Here is a 15,920-nt window from a genome sequence, read left to right on the forward strand (position 1 = left end):
GATTCTCTTCATACCAAAACTTTATAAATAATACAAGAAATTTATTATTATTTGTTTGTACCATATTATATCGAGCCCCAAATCCTGAAATCACTAGACAACCGGCCAACCAGGAAGCCTCAATAATCTTTAGAAAGTAGGATTCTCTTCTTTCTTTCTTTTTCATTTTTTCCTTTCCCTTTCCTCCTTTTCTATTCGAACGGTCACGGTTAAACCACGTTAACATCTTATATTATTTTTTTATAGAAAGAGAAAGGCAAAATAGAGAATGTGAAAATAGGAGATTGGAAGAGGATAGAAAGAAGATGTGAGAGAATTCTAATCCAATCTTTAGAAGGGTTGCGCTTCAGTACTTGTCAAAACGCAAGAATTAACCTCACATCAAGTAAGAGCCACAAGACGTGGCAATCACGACACATGGCTATTCCCATGATTAGTGGGAGAATTCATCCAACTTGGGGGCAAGCATAACACTACATTAAACGCATTCAATCCCACATTGAGTCAACTCCACATCGAAGGTTGTTGAGTCCATAACTGAATTTCTAAGGTATGCATACTTTGATCCGCTTTAATCTGACCCTAGAAAATCATGGACCCACAAGTACCATCAATAGAAAAAGAATATGGTAAATTCAATCTTCTTCTTATTCACATAATAAGGGCGGCTCATATGTGCCTAGCCTAGACAATGTAATAGGACGTCTCATTTTGTGACTTCGTTTGCGAGTAGAAATGAGGGCAAACATGGCTGAAATTTGCTTTTTCCTGAATTTTTGGTCAATATTCTAGCAAATGATGCAATCATTTATGTTCGACTTTAACTTTAATAAAATTTCAAATCATTTGACAAAAAAAAAATTCATCTTGATTATTCATACAAAACACGCGGGTTACAGCTGTATTCTAGAATTGTACATCGTGATCATATTCTATTGCTTGCAATTATGGCTAATTACATAATAAGGCAGTAAGTAACTAAATATCAAGTTACAATATTTGACAGAAGACTGTTCATCTTCTATCTTGAACTCTCGGAAAAGATTCAGATGGAAATGTCATTGTTTGTATGTAATTAGCAATGCTTTGAACCTTCGTTGATAATACTTGTTGAGATTTTGATATGAAGTAGCCATCAGAAGTACTTGAAGGACTAGCGCCTCGCTAAGTTGGTGGTTGACTTTGGCCACGCAAGAGAGGAAGTATCAGGAGCCATGACCTCTCAGGCGGAACTTATAGATGGATGGCTCATTTGCATGCATGGCTCTTGAGTTATTCACCCCATAAATGGAGTGCCAATAACGTTACCTTGAAACAAAAATAAGAATTAAATTAAATTAAATAAATGAACAACTGAATGCATGTATAACTTGTCTTCAATCAATTTTAAAAGATAACCAAATTGTTTTTTTTTTTTTTTTGATCAAAAAAAGATAACCATATTGTTAGAAACACCAAAAAAATAAGAGGGAAAAGTTCAATTCACCCTTCCTTTTCTTTTATTTAGAGAAGGAAAAAGGGTATTAAAAAAGAAAAAAAAATTGTTTAAGTTAGGAAGGATCATTCTCTTTGCAAGACAAAGGCCAAGGTTCGAGTCCCGTACCAGCAATCTCTCTTGACTAAACCAAAAAATGGGCTAAGGCATGGCCTTGGGATGGGTAACTTACCCTTCCCTAAACTTTTTTTCTCAAAAAGAAAAAACACTAAATTTAATTGCACAATATCTAGTGGATAGGGTGTTGAGTTTCTATACATGCGTCCTAGGTTCGAAACTCCTCCCTCCTCTAAATTATTGTATTAGTTTCGAACTCTTCCCCTCACCTAATAATAGTAGAAAGTCACACACAATGTTGTAAATAAAATTATAATTAAGATATGCCTCTGGTAAATCATGGATGCGATGTTGGAGAATCATGCACACGTCAAACCCTTTAGAGATAGATTCATATTCCGCCTCATCTTAGTTTTCAGAGGCCTCAGTACCTTGCATCATTTCTCTATGTTTGTACCATACTTGACCAATCTCGAAACTACTGAGCACCGGTCAACGTTATACCATCAAGGACCCAAAAGAGTTTCCCTCCAATGAGAAGGCCAATCACAGCGCGACACGTGTCGACATCAGAAGCCAATCATAGCGCGACACGTGTCAACATCAGAAGCCAATCACAACACGACACATGTCAATGTCATAATGAAACTAGAAACTCTCTTCTATAAATATAGATCATTCTCTCACAATATTGCCTAATGTCATTTGTACTAAATCATTCACTAGTACTCACTAAATGAGAGCTTGAACCTATGTACTTGTGTAAACCCTTCACAATGAATGAGAACTCCTTTACTCCGTGGACGTAGTCAATCTGGGTGAACCACGTACATCTTGTGTTTGCTTCCCTGTCCCTATCCATTTACTTACTTATCCACACTAGTGACTGGATCAATTTAGCGAAGGTCACAAACTTAACACTTTCTGTTGTACCAAAGTCCTCGCTGATTTTGTGCATCAACACTCTACATTAATCAAAATCTAAAGAAATTCAAATCAAGTTTATAATTGTGCACGAACGTTAGAAGTCTAAGATTCTATTTATTGGTAAAGAGTGAGGGACTGAACGATGGTTTTGAACATACAGTGGGCATATATCTATGTGCGGCATTAGGTTTTGATAAGTCTTATATGGTTTTCATTTATTCCAACCAATTTGGAAAGTGAGCCATGTAGACATTACCATATTTTTAGTTCATACTTATCTTTATACTAAGAGTAAATTGTAGCAATGATTCCTCAATCCGTCTAATTTAACTCAATTGGAGCGATGGTCTCTCAACTTTAACCTAATTGTAGCAATGAAACAACATGGCTTATTTTGATGAAATTCTGACAAAATTGACAAAAGAGACCATAGTTACACTTTTTGATGAGTTAAAGGATCAATAGTCAAGGATTTTTAATTGAGGGACTATTGCTCGAATTGGGTTAAAGTTGAGGGACAATTACTATAATTGTCTCTTATATTAATTACTCAATCAAAGGTATAAAGATATGAAAAATTATTTGCACATGGTCTTTATAGATTTGGAAAAAACGTATGATAGAGTCCCAAGAGACATTCTTTGGAGGATTTTAGAGAAGAAAGGAGTACGAGTAGCATATATCCAAACTATAAAGGATGTGTATGATGGAACAAAGACTGATGTAAGAACTCATGAAAGACAAATTGAAAGTTTCCCCATAACTGTAGGGTTACATCTTGCATTGGTAATGGATGAGCTAACGGGACATATTCAAGATAATATTCTTTGGTGTATGCTTTTTGCAGACAATATAGTGTTCATAGATGAAACTCATAAATGAGTAAATTCGAAGCTTAACATTTTGATAGAAGTGTTGGAATCTAAAAGTCTTCGCCTAAGTCAGTCAAAGACAGAGTATATGGAGTGCAATTTTAGTGTGAATGGAGGCTCAAATGAGTTAAGGGTGAGAATTAGAGATCAGGAAGTACCAAAAAGTGACCGCTTTCCCTACCTAGGATCTATCTTGCAAAAGAACGGAGAGTTGGATGGAAACCTCAATCATAGAATATAAGCTGGATGGATGAAGTGAAAGAGTGCATCGGGTGTGTTGTGTGAACGTCGTATGTCACTAAAGCTCAAGGAAAGTTTTTATAGACGGCAATAAGGCCAGCAATGCGTTATGGCACAAAATGTTGGACGGTGAGGTATCAACACATGCATAAAATAAGTGTAGTGGAGATGAGAATGCTTTATTGGATGTGTGGGCACACGAGAAATGATAAGATTAGGAATGAGGATATCTGAGGTAAAGTAGGAGTAGCCGAAATTGAAGGACAGATGAGAGAAAATTGGTTACGGTGGTTTGGGCATGTGAAACAAATGCCTACAGACGCTCCGGTTAGAAGATGCGATTACAAGACAGAGGGTTAGGGCCGAAGGGGTAGAGGAAGACCTATAAAGACTTTGGAAGAGACTCTAAGAAAAGACTTGGAGTACTTGGATCTAACAGAAGACATGACACAGAACCAAGCACAATGACGTTCTAGGATTCATATTATACAACACCCCACTTAATAGGAAAAGACTTTGTTGATGTTGTATTAATTACTCAATCGACACATGAATCTTCACAATATTTAAAGATTATGTTACACATGATGTAAAAAGAAAGAAGAAAAATAGGAAAAAAAATTTGATCGGTAATTTACAATTATTTACTATCCTTAAATATCAAAAATAATTTAATAACATGAATTTATTTATTTATTTTGACCAAACGATATTATCTACACTAACTAAAAGTTCTTCTAATATAATAAAAAAAAATCTATTTGAAAACATTTAAAATAACTAAAAACGCTTCTAATAGTATAAAAAAGTACAAACATCATTTAGTCACTGTAGCATCGACAAACGAACGCGTAAACATCCCTCTTCTTTTTCTTTTTCTTTTTTTGGTAAAGAAGCAACAAGGGATTGAGGGTCATTACGGAAGTCACTTTTGGCAATGGATCAATTGATGGGAACGTGGGCCTTGGCCCCACCTTATTCCAACCGTATAGAAATTCACCCTGATGCAATCTCAACGGTTTAAAAACAGTGACAAGCCTGACTGACACAGCCTTGTGCCCACCAACAGCTGAGATTGAGTTTCAGTTTTGATATATGGTAGAATACTCCTTGAAAACAAACTCATAAAATAAAAAGTATAATAACAATATGGGAAATTTTATTTGAACCCATGTAATTCTTTCTACGCCCAACTTACTCTCTTCATCCATATTTTTTTTATTAAAGAATTAATCTCTCTTTAAATCCAAAATACCTAAAATCCCCACCCCCTCTTTCCACTAGCATTTCCACGGCTACTTTTTTTCTTTCTGCTACCAAACCCAGACATTTGCCTTTTTTCTTTCTACTAATGTGCATTAGCAACAAATCAAACAATTCATCCCCTTATATTTATCAACAAGTAAGGAAGTTTATAATCTAAGAACATTAGTAAGAAAATTTTCCTTGGAATTTTCCAATTGCAGAAAGTTTAACAAACCATTCAGGATTGATGAAAAAAATTGAAACCCAAATACTTTTCTTCTAAACTTTAAAAAAATTGAAATTGTTTGTACCATACTTAGGGCCTCCGTATTTAGACCTCGTATAAATACTCAGGGGACTCAAATGTAATTATGTAATAAATGAAGGGGCAAATATGTAATAAGTGAGGAGCCCTAATTCTATAAAAGGACTCCTCACTCTCCTCATTGAGGGGGGGAAGGCTTAGGCCATGGGAAGAGAGAAAATAGGTTAGAGAGCACACTGCCTCTAGCCTTTTTGTATATTCACCATTCAAAGTGAAACAATATCAACATCAGTGTGGATGTAGCCCAAACATTGGGGTGAACCACAATACATCTTGTGTTCTTTACTTTCTTGCAGATTCACGGTCGGATTTACGTTGTTCCAAGACCCTCTGGTTTTGTGCATCAATAGAAATCAAACAAACAAAATATTCATAAATTGAGTCATACCTTAGTTGGAGGGTTCAAAACTTCAAAATCACCATCTATCAATAATAAAAAAAAAAACTTGTTTTTCTCTACAAGATCTATTAGGGTTTTAACCAAAATGAACGTAGGATAAACCAAAAGTGATGGTAGGGTTTATTAATAAATTTGAGTTTTATTATTAATTTTATTTTGTACTTAATAGTAATTATGCAATAGGGTAAAATAGACAATTAACAATTTAAATTTAAATTGGGTATAGAAAGAAGTTACATGGATTCAAATAAAATTTCCCTAACAATATGTAGCTCTTCAAACCCTAACCCTAAAATTCCCAATCGAAATCGATTGAGACAGAGATCCATGGCATCAGGCTCAGATTCAGGCTTCGATCGCTCACATTTAGGCACTCCCTACTACGTTCCAGGCAAGAAGTTTCCTCTCTATGTACCTCCAAGCGGCTACATCCGTCCTAGCGAGGACGTGCCTAAGTGCATGACTCCATTTGATCCTTTCCTTCGTAGACCTGCCTCGACGCTTCCACCACTGGATATATAGAAGTAGGCATGCAAATTCCACAGCGATCGCCTGAGGCCACTGCCATGGCACGAGATCGACAATTCTCGTGAATACCCCCTCAAATGCCAGAGGCCACTGCCACAACCAGAGATTGACAATTCTCATAGAGTGAAAACGCGTCCCTTTGATGTAGAAAAAGAACGGGCTCTTGAAAGGGAACTGTTCTTGGAAGCTTTCTCCTGGGTGTCCGAGGAAGTTGATATAAAATTGTCATCTGAGTGTATTTTGTATTACATAACTGAAGCTGTACAGAGGTATGAATTTATACAAGAATTGAGAAGCTATTCTAGGTAAACTGAAACTAATTCTATGTTATTGCAATCCTCTCCTACAATCACTCAAAGATGGAATATTATATCCTACTATCACTCTAAATCATATCAGATAGTTGACTATTTTATTTCCTTTAACATTCCCCCTCAAGTTGGAGTATGGATGTCAATGACACCCAACTTGCTAAGATGCGAGTGGAAGACAAATGATCTTAGCGGCTTCGTAAATATGTCAACTATCTGATTCCCTGTTTGCACATGAATGGTCTTGACTTCTCCCATTTGAATCCTTTCACGGACCATGTGACAGTCCAATTCTATGTGTTTGGTCCGCTCATGATACACGGGATTTGCTGCAATATGTAGGGCAGCTTGATTGTTACAAAACAATCTTGCTGGCTCAGGGTGATGTACACACAAATCTTTTAATAAGTACATTAGCCAAGTAAGCTCACAAGTGGTTGCAGCCATGGAGCGATATTCAGCTTCTGCCGAAGATCTTGCGACCGTGACTTGCTTTTTACTTTTCCATGATACAAGTGACTTACCAAGAAAAATGCAAAAGTCTGTCACCGATCGGCATGTGATCGGACATCTAGCCCAATCCGCATCACAATAGCCAATCAAATTGAGTTGGTTTCCTAAAGAAAACAATAGACTTTGTCCTAGTGCTTCATTCAAGTATTGGAGAAGACGGTGTGCTGCCTTAAGATGATGAAGCTTGGGTTCTTGCATGAACTAACTGAAAGTGTTCACTGCATACATAATCTCTGGCCTTGTGATTGTAAGATAGATAAATTTCCCAATTAAACGTCGATATCGAGTTGAGTCCTTAAGAGCATCACTTCCTGTTATTATCAATACCAAATTAGGTTCCATAGGTACTTTGGCAGGTTTTACTCCAAGTAAACTGGCTTCCTCCAATATATCTAGAGTATATTTACGTTAACAAATGGAAATCCCAGCTTTGGAACGTGCAACTTCTACACAGAGGAAGTATTTTAATGGTCCGAGATCTTTAATTTGGAAACAACCACTAAGAAACTTTTTGAGGTTACTAATTGCTTCCTCATCATTTCCTGCAATGATCATGTCATCAACGTAAAGCAACACCATAGTAATAGAATTTTCACAAACCCGAGTAAACAACGAGTAATCAACACGTGACTGTTGGAAACCAATTTCTTGAATGGCAAATGAGAATCGTTGGAACCAGCTGCGTGAGGCATGTTTGAGTCCGTATAAGGACTTGTGGAGTCGATAAACCATGGTCTCCCCCTGTCGATGATAACCAGGAGGCGGTATCATATATACTTCCTCATGTAGTGCACCATGAAAAAATGCATTTTGCACATCCATCTGGTGCAAAGGCCAATTCTGAACAGCTGCAACAGTTAAGAGACAATGGACAATAATTAGTTTAGCAACCGAAGTGAATGTTTCTTTGTAATCGATGCCCTTACGTTGAGTGAACCCCTTTATGACAAGGCAGGCTTTGTACCGTTCGATGGTACCGTCATAATGGTACTTGATCTTGAAGACCCATTTACATCTAATGGGTCGTTGGCTAGGAGGCAAAGGAACCATAGTACAGGTGTGGTTGTCTTCAAAAGCTTGAATCTCAGAATTTATGGCTGCAATCCATTTGGGGTCATGACAGGCTTGCTTATAATAAGCTGGTTCAACCAGGTAAGATATGTTGTGTGCAAATGATTAGTGAGCATGAGATAAACGAGAGTAGGAGACGTACCGTTAAAGCAGATATCGCGTACTGGACATGGAAGAAAAGGCGGCGCTAGGTGTCTGGTTAGGTGGAGGAGCGGGTTCTGGTGGTGGCAACGAGGTGTCTGGTGCGGGTGGTGAAAGGTTCTCTGTGTTGTCTGTGGGATAGTTTGAACTTGTGGGGTCTATGGATGAGGAATGGGAAGATGATAATGATGAGGTGCCTGTATTAGAGTTTGAATTTATGGGGTTTGTATGTGGGCTTGGTTTTGATGGTGTAGGTGTTTGGTCTGAGACTAAAGGAGAATTTGTGTCATCATGATGAATGGATAATACGGGAGAATCTAATTGATTTTCTGGTGGTGAGGTAGCAAGAGGAAAAATGTGCTCGTGAAAAATGACGTCATGAGATGTGAAGATTTGCTTGCCATCAAGGTCATAGACACGATAGCCCTTTTGGCTAAGAGGATATCCCAGAAGAAGAAAAAAACAGCGACGTGCACGTGTGGCAAACTTGTGCGAGGGAGTAAGATTGGTGGCATAACATAAACACCCAAAGATGAGAATATTCGGGTGATGTGGCGTGCAATAGTTCATAGGGAGATTTATGTGAAAGTAAGGGTGTAGGAAGGCGATTTATGAGATAACAAGCAGTTTGGATACTTTCCCCCCAGAACTTTAAAGGTAAATTGGCTTGAAAACGTAATGCACAACCAACATTCAAAAGATGCCGATGTTTGCGCTCAACCACCCTGTTTTGTTGAGGAGTGTGAGCACAAGTATGTTGGAAAATGGTTCCATGAGCATTTAAAAACGCATGCATAGATGCAAATTCAACCCCATTGTCGACACGTAGAGCTTTAATTTCATGATTAAATTGTGTTTTGACCCAAAAAAAAATTGATTTCAACAAGGCTTGTGTATCGGATTTAAAACGCATGAGATGAACCCATGTTAAGTGAGTAAAATCATCTAAAATAGTTAGGAAGTAACGTGCTCCAGAGTGTGTATGAATTTTATGTGGTCCCCAAATATCACAATGAATCAAATCAAAAGGTGCAACCGATTTTATTGAACTTGAAACAAAAGATAAGCAAGTTTGCTTTGCTAAAGGACAAACATACAAACATGCTTAGAATCAAATATGATTTTTGGGATGGTCTGGGATAAAGAATGAAGAAGGGATGATGATGGGTGTCGAAGACGTTGGTGCCAAAGTCCCAAGGTGCGGTTAACATAATTAGCTAGGTGAAGGTTTTGGCTTGGTGTGAGGTAGTAGAGCCCATTAAAATACTTGCCTAGGCTAATCGTCCTCTTCGTATCCATGTCCTGCACAACACAAAAATCCGGATAAAATATCACAACACATCTTAACGCTCGAGTTAATTTACTCACAGACAACAAGTTCACACAAAATTTTGGTACATGTAAAACTCCATCAAGAGATATCTTTGGTGATAATTTACTCACAGACAACAATCACAGCTTGTCCTCCATTTGGTAAACCAACAAAATCATTTTGTGTTTTATTTTTATTATGATTGAATGATAGATGAGAAATGTGATCCATTGCCCTGCTATCCATAATCGAATATAATGTTGAATGTGGTTCATGTTGTGCAATATTGCATGTGGGTGTATATATACATGTTGCATGTGCGAATGGCTAATCTTTACTGTTCTTATTGCGAAGTAGAGCCATGAGTTGATTGTACTCCTCGATTGTGAACGTTGGGTTGTTGGAGGTTGATGCCTTGGTTATGTCAATGTTGGTGGCTTGTGACTGAGATGCTTCAACATTGTGGGATGCTGGATTTGTACGTTTATTCCTGGGCTACACATTCTTGCCATGCCACATGTGACCTTCGGGAAATCCAATAAGGAAAAAGCAACGTTTTACTGGATGTCCTCCTTCACAGTAGTTGCATTTGAATGTCTTACGTGAATTAGAGCTGCTAGCACCAGAGCCTCATTTTGGCATTGTAGAACAACTTGTTTGCATGGCGTGAGTAGCAGGTTCACGACGATTTGCCACATCTATTTGGTGTTTGTGTTGTAGAACCAGCCTATAGACTCGTCGTGTATCTGGGAGTGGACTCATCATCAAGTTGGAGCCTCGTATGGTTGAGTAACTCTCGTTCAACCCCATTAAAAATTGCATGACCTTCACTTTTTCCTCCCGTTTTGCACGTATCTTGGATCCCTCACATTCACAAGCAATTGGCTCATGGTATGATGCCAATTCATCCCAAAGAGCCTTCAACTTTGTGTAATAATCTAAAATAGATAGATGTCCTTGTCGATGTTCGACAATTTCTTGTCGAATTTGATAGATCCTTAAATCGTTTCCTTATGAGAATTGATCCTCAAGATCCTTCCATGCTACAAATGCAAATTTGCAGTAGAGTATACTGTGAGCAATGTTGCCTTGCATGGACTGCCAAATCCATGACAAGATCATGTTGTTACATCTCTGCCAAATTGAATAGTTGGTATCAGTGATTGCAAGGCTCTTGATTGATCCATCAATAAACCCAAGTTTGTTCTTGGCATTGAGAGCAATACGCATAAAGCGGCTCCACTGTCCATAGTTGTGTTCGTTAAGAAGCTGCGAGACCAAAAACAAGACTTGGTGAATTTGAGTGATGTAAGATGAGAGGATTGGATGCGTATGGCATCACCTCTGTTGGTTTTTCGTCGCTCATGTTGGTTGTGTTTAATGGAAGGAATTTGGGTTGCATTTGTAGCGGAAGTGGAATGGGCTTATAGAGTCACCAAGATCGGTGCTTTGATGCCATATAGAATTGTTATGTGAATGTATTTTGTATTGCGTAACTTAAGCTGTACAAAGGTATGAATTTATACAAGAATTGTGAAGTTATTCTAGGTAAACTGAAACTAATTCTATGCTATTACAATCCTCTCCTACAATCACTCCAATATGGATTATTATATCCTACAATCACTCTAATATGGATTATTGTATCCTACAATCACTCCAAATCATATCAGATTGTTGACTATTTTATTTCCTTTAACAGTTGATGAATGTTGCAGGGATTCTGTCAAGAAATTTGACTCTGTTGAAGTTGCTGCTAAAGTGGAGTCTGTGCTGTTTGAGAACCTGGGTGCTCGTCCAGTGAGTCTACCGCATCGAGCAATATGCAAATTCTTGTGGATCCCTTCGATCAAAGATCTTCACAGAGAAATCCTTCTTGGGAAGATGCCACTAAAGATGTTGGTTCGCATGTCCAATGAAGTACTGGAGCGTAAGTACCTGCTTGAGCCATGTGGTTTGGAGGAGGATCTTTATGCATGAAACTATGACTGGATGCAGTGTTGATCCCTTGGAATTCAAGTTGTGTTGTACTTGGACTTACGCGATATTCTGCTTATTTCTACTTTGTGGTAGTATATTTCGTTTCTCTACTTAATCGTTCTTTCTACTTTGTGTGTAAGGATATTATGTGTGAAATTTGGCAAAAAGCCACCTGTTTTTAGTGGAACAGTTTTCTTGTAGGAAAAAAATAATAATATTTAGTCTAAATTTTATACAAATAAAAATAAAAGAAAGACTTTTAAGAAAGAAAAAAGTTATATATGTCACCACCACTTTACTATAATCATCACAACTGACACTCATCTATCATTGTTGCCACCACCACCCTACTCATCTTTGCCACTGCCATCACCAATGCAACCACCAACACACCTAAAATCATTGTTGTCACCCATGTTACCTCCACCGCAATCACTCCCACGACCATAGCCAGCACCATTTTCACCATCTTCACGCAACCACTACCACCACCAACCCTCATCAACATTTTTACCACAACCAGCTTCTGCCACTAGCTCCGTCTATACCATACCTCTACAACAACAACAACAACAAAGCCTTTTCCCACTAAGTGGGATCGACTATATGAATCCTAGAACGCCATTGCGCTCGGTTTTGTGTCATATCCTTCGTTAAATCCAAGTACTCTAAGTCTTTTCTTAGAGTCTCTTCCAAAGTTTTCCTAGGTCTTCCTCTACCCCTTCCTCCCTGGACCTCTGTCCCGTAGTCGCATCTTCGAACTTGAGCGTCTATACCATATCTCTATCATAACTAAAATCACCATCTACTAAGCCATCATTCCCACCACATTTGCCCCTGCCACCACCCATACCCACTACTAGATCCACTACTAGCGCTACCATTTTCACTATCACCAACATCATTGCAACCGCCACCACCACTACCACTTTATAATTTATATTACAGGACTTCACTACCAAACATGACTTCATATTTATTTATTTTTTCATTTTAGATACTTTTACCAAACACACTTCCAATGTGCTCGTTTTCAAAAGATTATTCTCGTACTAAACTATTAGATGCATCGCTAAACATAACAATGCAAAATTTTTCTTGTTTTTGTTTTACAAACAAGTTCTTATAAGGTCATCTGTTATGCAAGCCCTAAAACTTGTGATAAAATTGCACCAATTCTTTTATAAAATACACATTTGATTCACTAAAGGACCTATTTACCTTTCGGAATGTCATCGTGACATCCTAAACAAATAACATCTCCTTAAGTAAGTGTTAATAAGTACACCACCGCTATGTAAGTCTTTTCTCTCTGCATGACATTGTATTATGGTCCAAATGCCTCCATAGGTCAGTGTCAATTATTACTCACGAATCATATTTGTTTTGGGCTGTGTGAGGCGACTGCCACCCATTCCGCATTCGGTTCGTGAGCTTAATGGGCCATGTAATGCTTGACTAGTGTAAAAAAGTAGGTGTGGATGCATCATGTGGCACCCATCTGAGTCCACGTAATCATATTATCCACACTGGTTTATCAAAAAATCAAGCTGCTGATGACGTGTCAGAAAGTTGGATTTCAGGACCAATCACCATACACTGAATCTCTCACTTTAAAATTTAAATCAAACCATTTCTCAGAAAGAAAGAAATAAATAAATAAATAAAGAGAAAAAAAATGTGTGGTGAAGGGGCATAAAACATAGATTTTGGAGTTTTGGTGCAAAGGAGGTGCCTCGCAGTCCACCACACGACCACAGCTATGAACTACAATCCTCCACAAATTCTTCTTCCTTCCTCTTTCCTTTTCTCTCTCTAATTTCTCATCTCTCTCTCTCTCTCTCTCTCTCTCTAACTCAGCAACCAAATTCAGAGAAGGGAAGAAACAATGGTTGCAGGTGAAAGAAGATGACCAAAACAGGGTTATGCATCTTCCATGGCCACTCATTGTGCTTATTATGTATTTCCACCATCGCCACTGAGGACCTTGAACAAAACCACAACTTTTGTCTCCCCAAAAAAACCCAATAAGTCTGTTTTGCTTTCTTCCATCAGCAACAACACAGACTCCTACAATGCCTTTGTTTCTGAGGTACATATATCCATTTTCTCCTCTTTTTTCTCAATATCTTTTTTTTTATGCAATTTCTACTGTTTATTCATACAGGCATTGCAACATTTAATTTGTATTTGACTATTTGTAGTTAGAGACTTGTAGCCCATATAGTCAAGAGCGTTTACCTTGCAGGCGAGGTCATGCGTTCAAACTTTCCTCCCAGTATTGCTTGCTAATGGGATTGTTCAACATTTTGTTATTTTTTATGCTTAATTATGTCCAATGGATAATGTTTTAATTTGTCAATATATTCATCCCCATGAGAAGTCCATATTTGTTCCTTGGTTTTCATTACAAAAAGATATGATGTGGTTTAAGACTCGGCACAGCCAAATTGGTTTCAGCAGTGTGTTTCCCCCTGTGCACCCAAGTTCGAATGCCCCTTTCCGTTGGGTTGCAATTTGTAAAATATGCCTCTCTGTTGCAGAGATGATGGAAACGAAACCTTTATAGCCTTTAGTTTCATTACTTTTTTAGTGCATCGTTGATGTTCTCTTGCTGGTTTAAGCAGCTCAAATTGTTTTCTGCAATGTGATTGTTAAAGTTGGGTTCATGGAGTGCCGAATGAAAACATTATGTTCTTGCTTGTAGGCCGCTAGTCTTTTGGGTCCAGCGAGATTCGAAGCCTCCAAACTAAAAGTTGAATTTATGGGAGAAGAGATGAATAATTATGTTGGAATCACCCCGAGAACATATATCCTATCTCACTGTGACTTCACAGCTAACCTGACCTTAAAGATCTCCAATGTCATCAACCTCGATCAGGTATGCTTTATACTTTATTTCTTCTCAAGGCTCCTAAAATTTGTTATGAGAGAAATTTTTTTATTGGATCCTTATTGCAGCTAAAAGGATGGTACAGCAAGGATGACGTCGTTGCAGAATGGAAAAAGGTGAATGGTGAAATGTGCCTGCATATCCATTGCTATGTGAGCGGTCCCAATATGCTTAACCTGGCTGCCGAGTTCAGATATCACATCTTTTCCAAAGAAATGCCTTTGGTAAGCGTCTCTCCTAAGACACTACTCTGACGTGCTATGAAATCTTCCCTAAATTTAGTCCTAATATCAGATACAATGCTTCGCTTCTCATACCAAATTTAATGTAAAGGACAATACCAAATTTAACTTAAAAGGACAATACCACACTATAGAGGGCCATTGGCATACCTGAGACCCGGTGAAAAATGTTTTACTTCATACTGATCATCTTAGTTTAGCAAGTTTTATGAGTCTTCTTACCTTCATTCTGATATGTACTGCAACTCCTCATCATCATTATTGTTTTCAAAATGCATACTTCGCCTCTCTTTGCACGTACTTTTTTGTTTGAAACGCTAAAGGATATTCTGATTGTTAAACGAATGAAGTTTCCTTTCTTTTTGTTTGCATTCAAACCAGGTACTCAAAGCTGTGTTACATGGAGACTCGCTACTTTTCAGAGAGCATCCCGAACTACCGAATGCTTTGGTTCGGGTTTACTTTCATTCTAGTTTGAAGAAGTACAACAGAATTGAATGCTGGGGCCCTCTCAAGGATGCTGTAGAGGTAAAATTCCACATGTTCCCTTCTTTTAAGAATGCGTTTCGATTGTCATGTCACCATAGCTTACTATGTGAAAGACCAGTTATGATAAACTTCAGTTGTTTCGATCGGCTGTTCCTAAAAATATAATTTAAGTACATATATCGAGCATACAATATGTCTTAATTTGCATTTGAAGTAGAGGTTTTATTCTTCGTTTGTGAATCAATATTTCAGGGAAGACAAGGGGATCACACCAAACGAATAGCTGCACGTACAGATTCTTCCCATCCTCGGGACAAGTGGGGAACGCCAAAATCCATATTTCAAGTTCTATTTGCATTCCTTCTTTGATTCTTTGAAGTCAATTGCGTACAAAACATAACCTTGAAAGTTTTAATACCTTTAAGGCTCTGCGACTTCAACAGCCAATGCCAGAGGAAGAGAAGGACTCGGTTTTCGTGTGTAAAGTTCAAAGAATTGTTTGTGAAGTCTCATAAGGCCAAATGCTCATGTTGCTATAACGCACAGATTGTTTGGGGGGACATGTAACTGATTCAAAATAATTTCTGCGACTAAGACCAATTTGTTCATGCGTTAATTCAATGGCAAATGTCTTTGTTCCTTGACATGTCTTTTGCTTCTTCTGTATTTGCATTCCATTTAATTTTTACTTTTTTTTTTTCTACTAATTACTGTTGAGAGCTGTCCGACATTTAAAAAGAAAGCTTTGCCCTGACCACGATATATATCGATAATTCAAGAATGATGTCAGGGTTCAATCCTGCGATCCAAACAGTAATAGAACACGAAACTTCTTCTGCTTGATTTACTATGGTAATTACTGTAATGGTGGTTTTATTG

The 15,920-nt window shown here is 37.9% G+C and overlaps 1 protein-coding gene across 1 annotated transcript; it reads left to right on the forward strand.

Annotated features, from left to right (window-relative positions):
* Nucleotides 1-13,104: 13,104 nt before the first annotated feature.
* Nucleotides 13,105-15,687, forward strand: LOC126620934 (magnesium dechelatase SGRL, chloroplastic). The gene is made up of 5 exons (XM_050289262.1): nt 13,105-13,509; nt 14,125-14,298; nt 14,379-14,534; nt 14,934-15,080; nt 15,294-15,687. Exons 1-5 carry the CDS (start codon nt 13,354-13,356, stop codon nt 15,408-15,410), a joined length of 750 nt encoding a protein of 249 aa, XP_050145219.1. The 5' UTR covers nt 13,105-13,353; the 3' UTR covers nt 15,411-15,687.
* Nucleotides 15,688-15,920: the final 233 nt, after the last annotated feature.

The sequence above is a fragment of the Malus sylvestris genome, chromosome 5, assembly GCF_916048215.2.
Source record: "Malus sylvestris chromosome 5, drMalSylv7.2, whole genome shotgun sequence".
Classification (NCBI taxonomy): domain Eukaryota; kingdom Viridiplantae; phylum Streptophyta; class Magnoliopsida; order Rosales; family Rosaceae; genus Malus; species Malus sylvestris.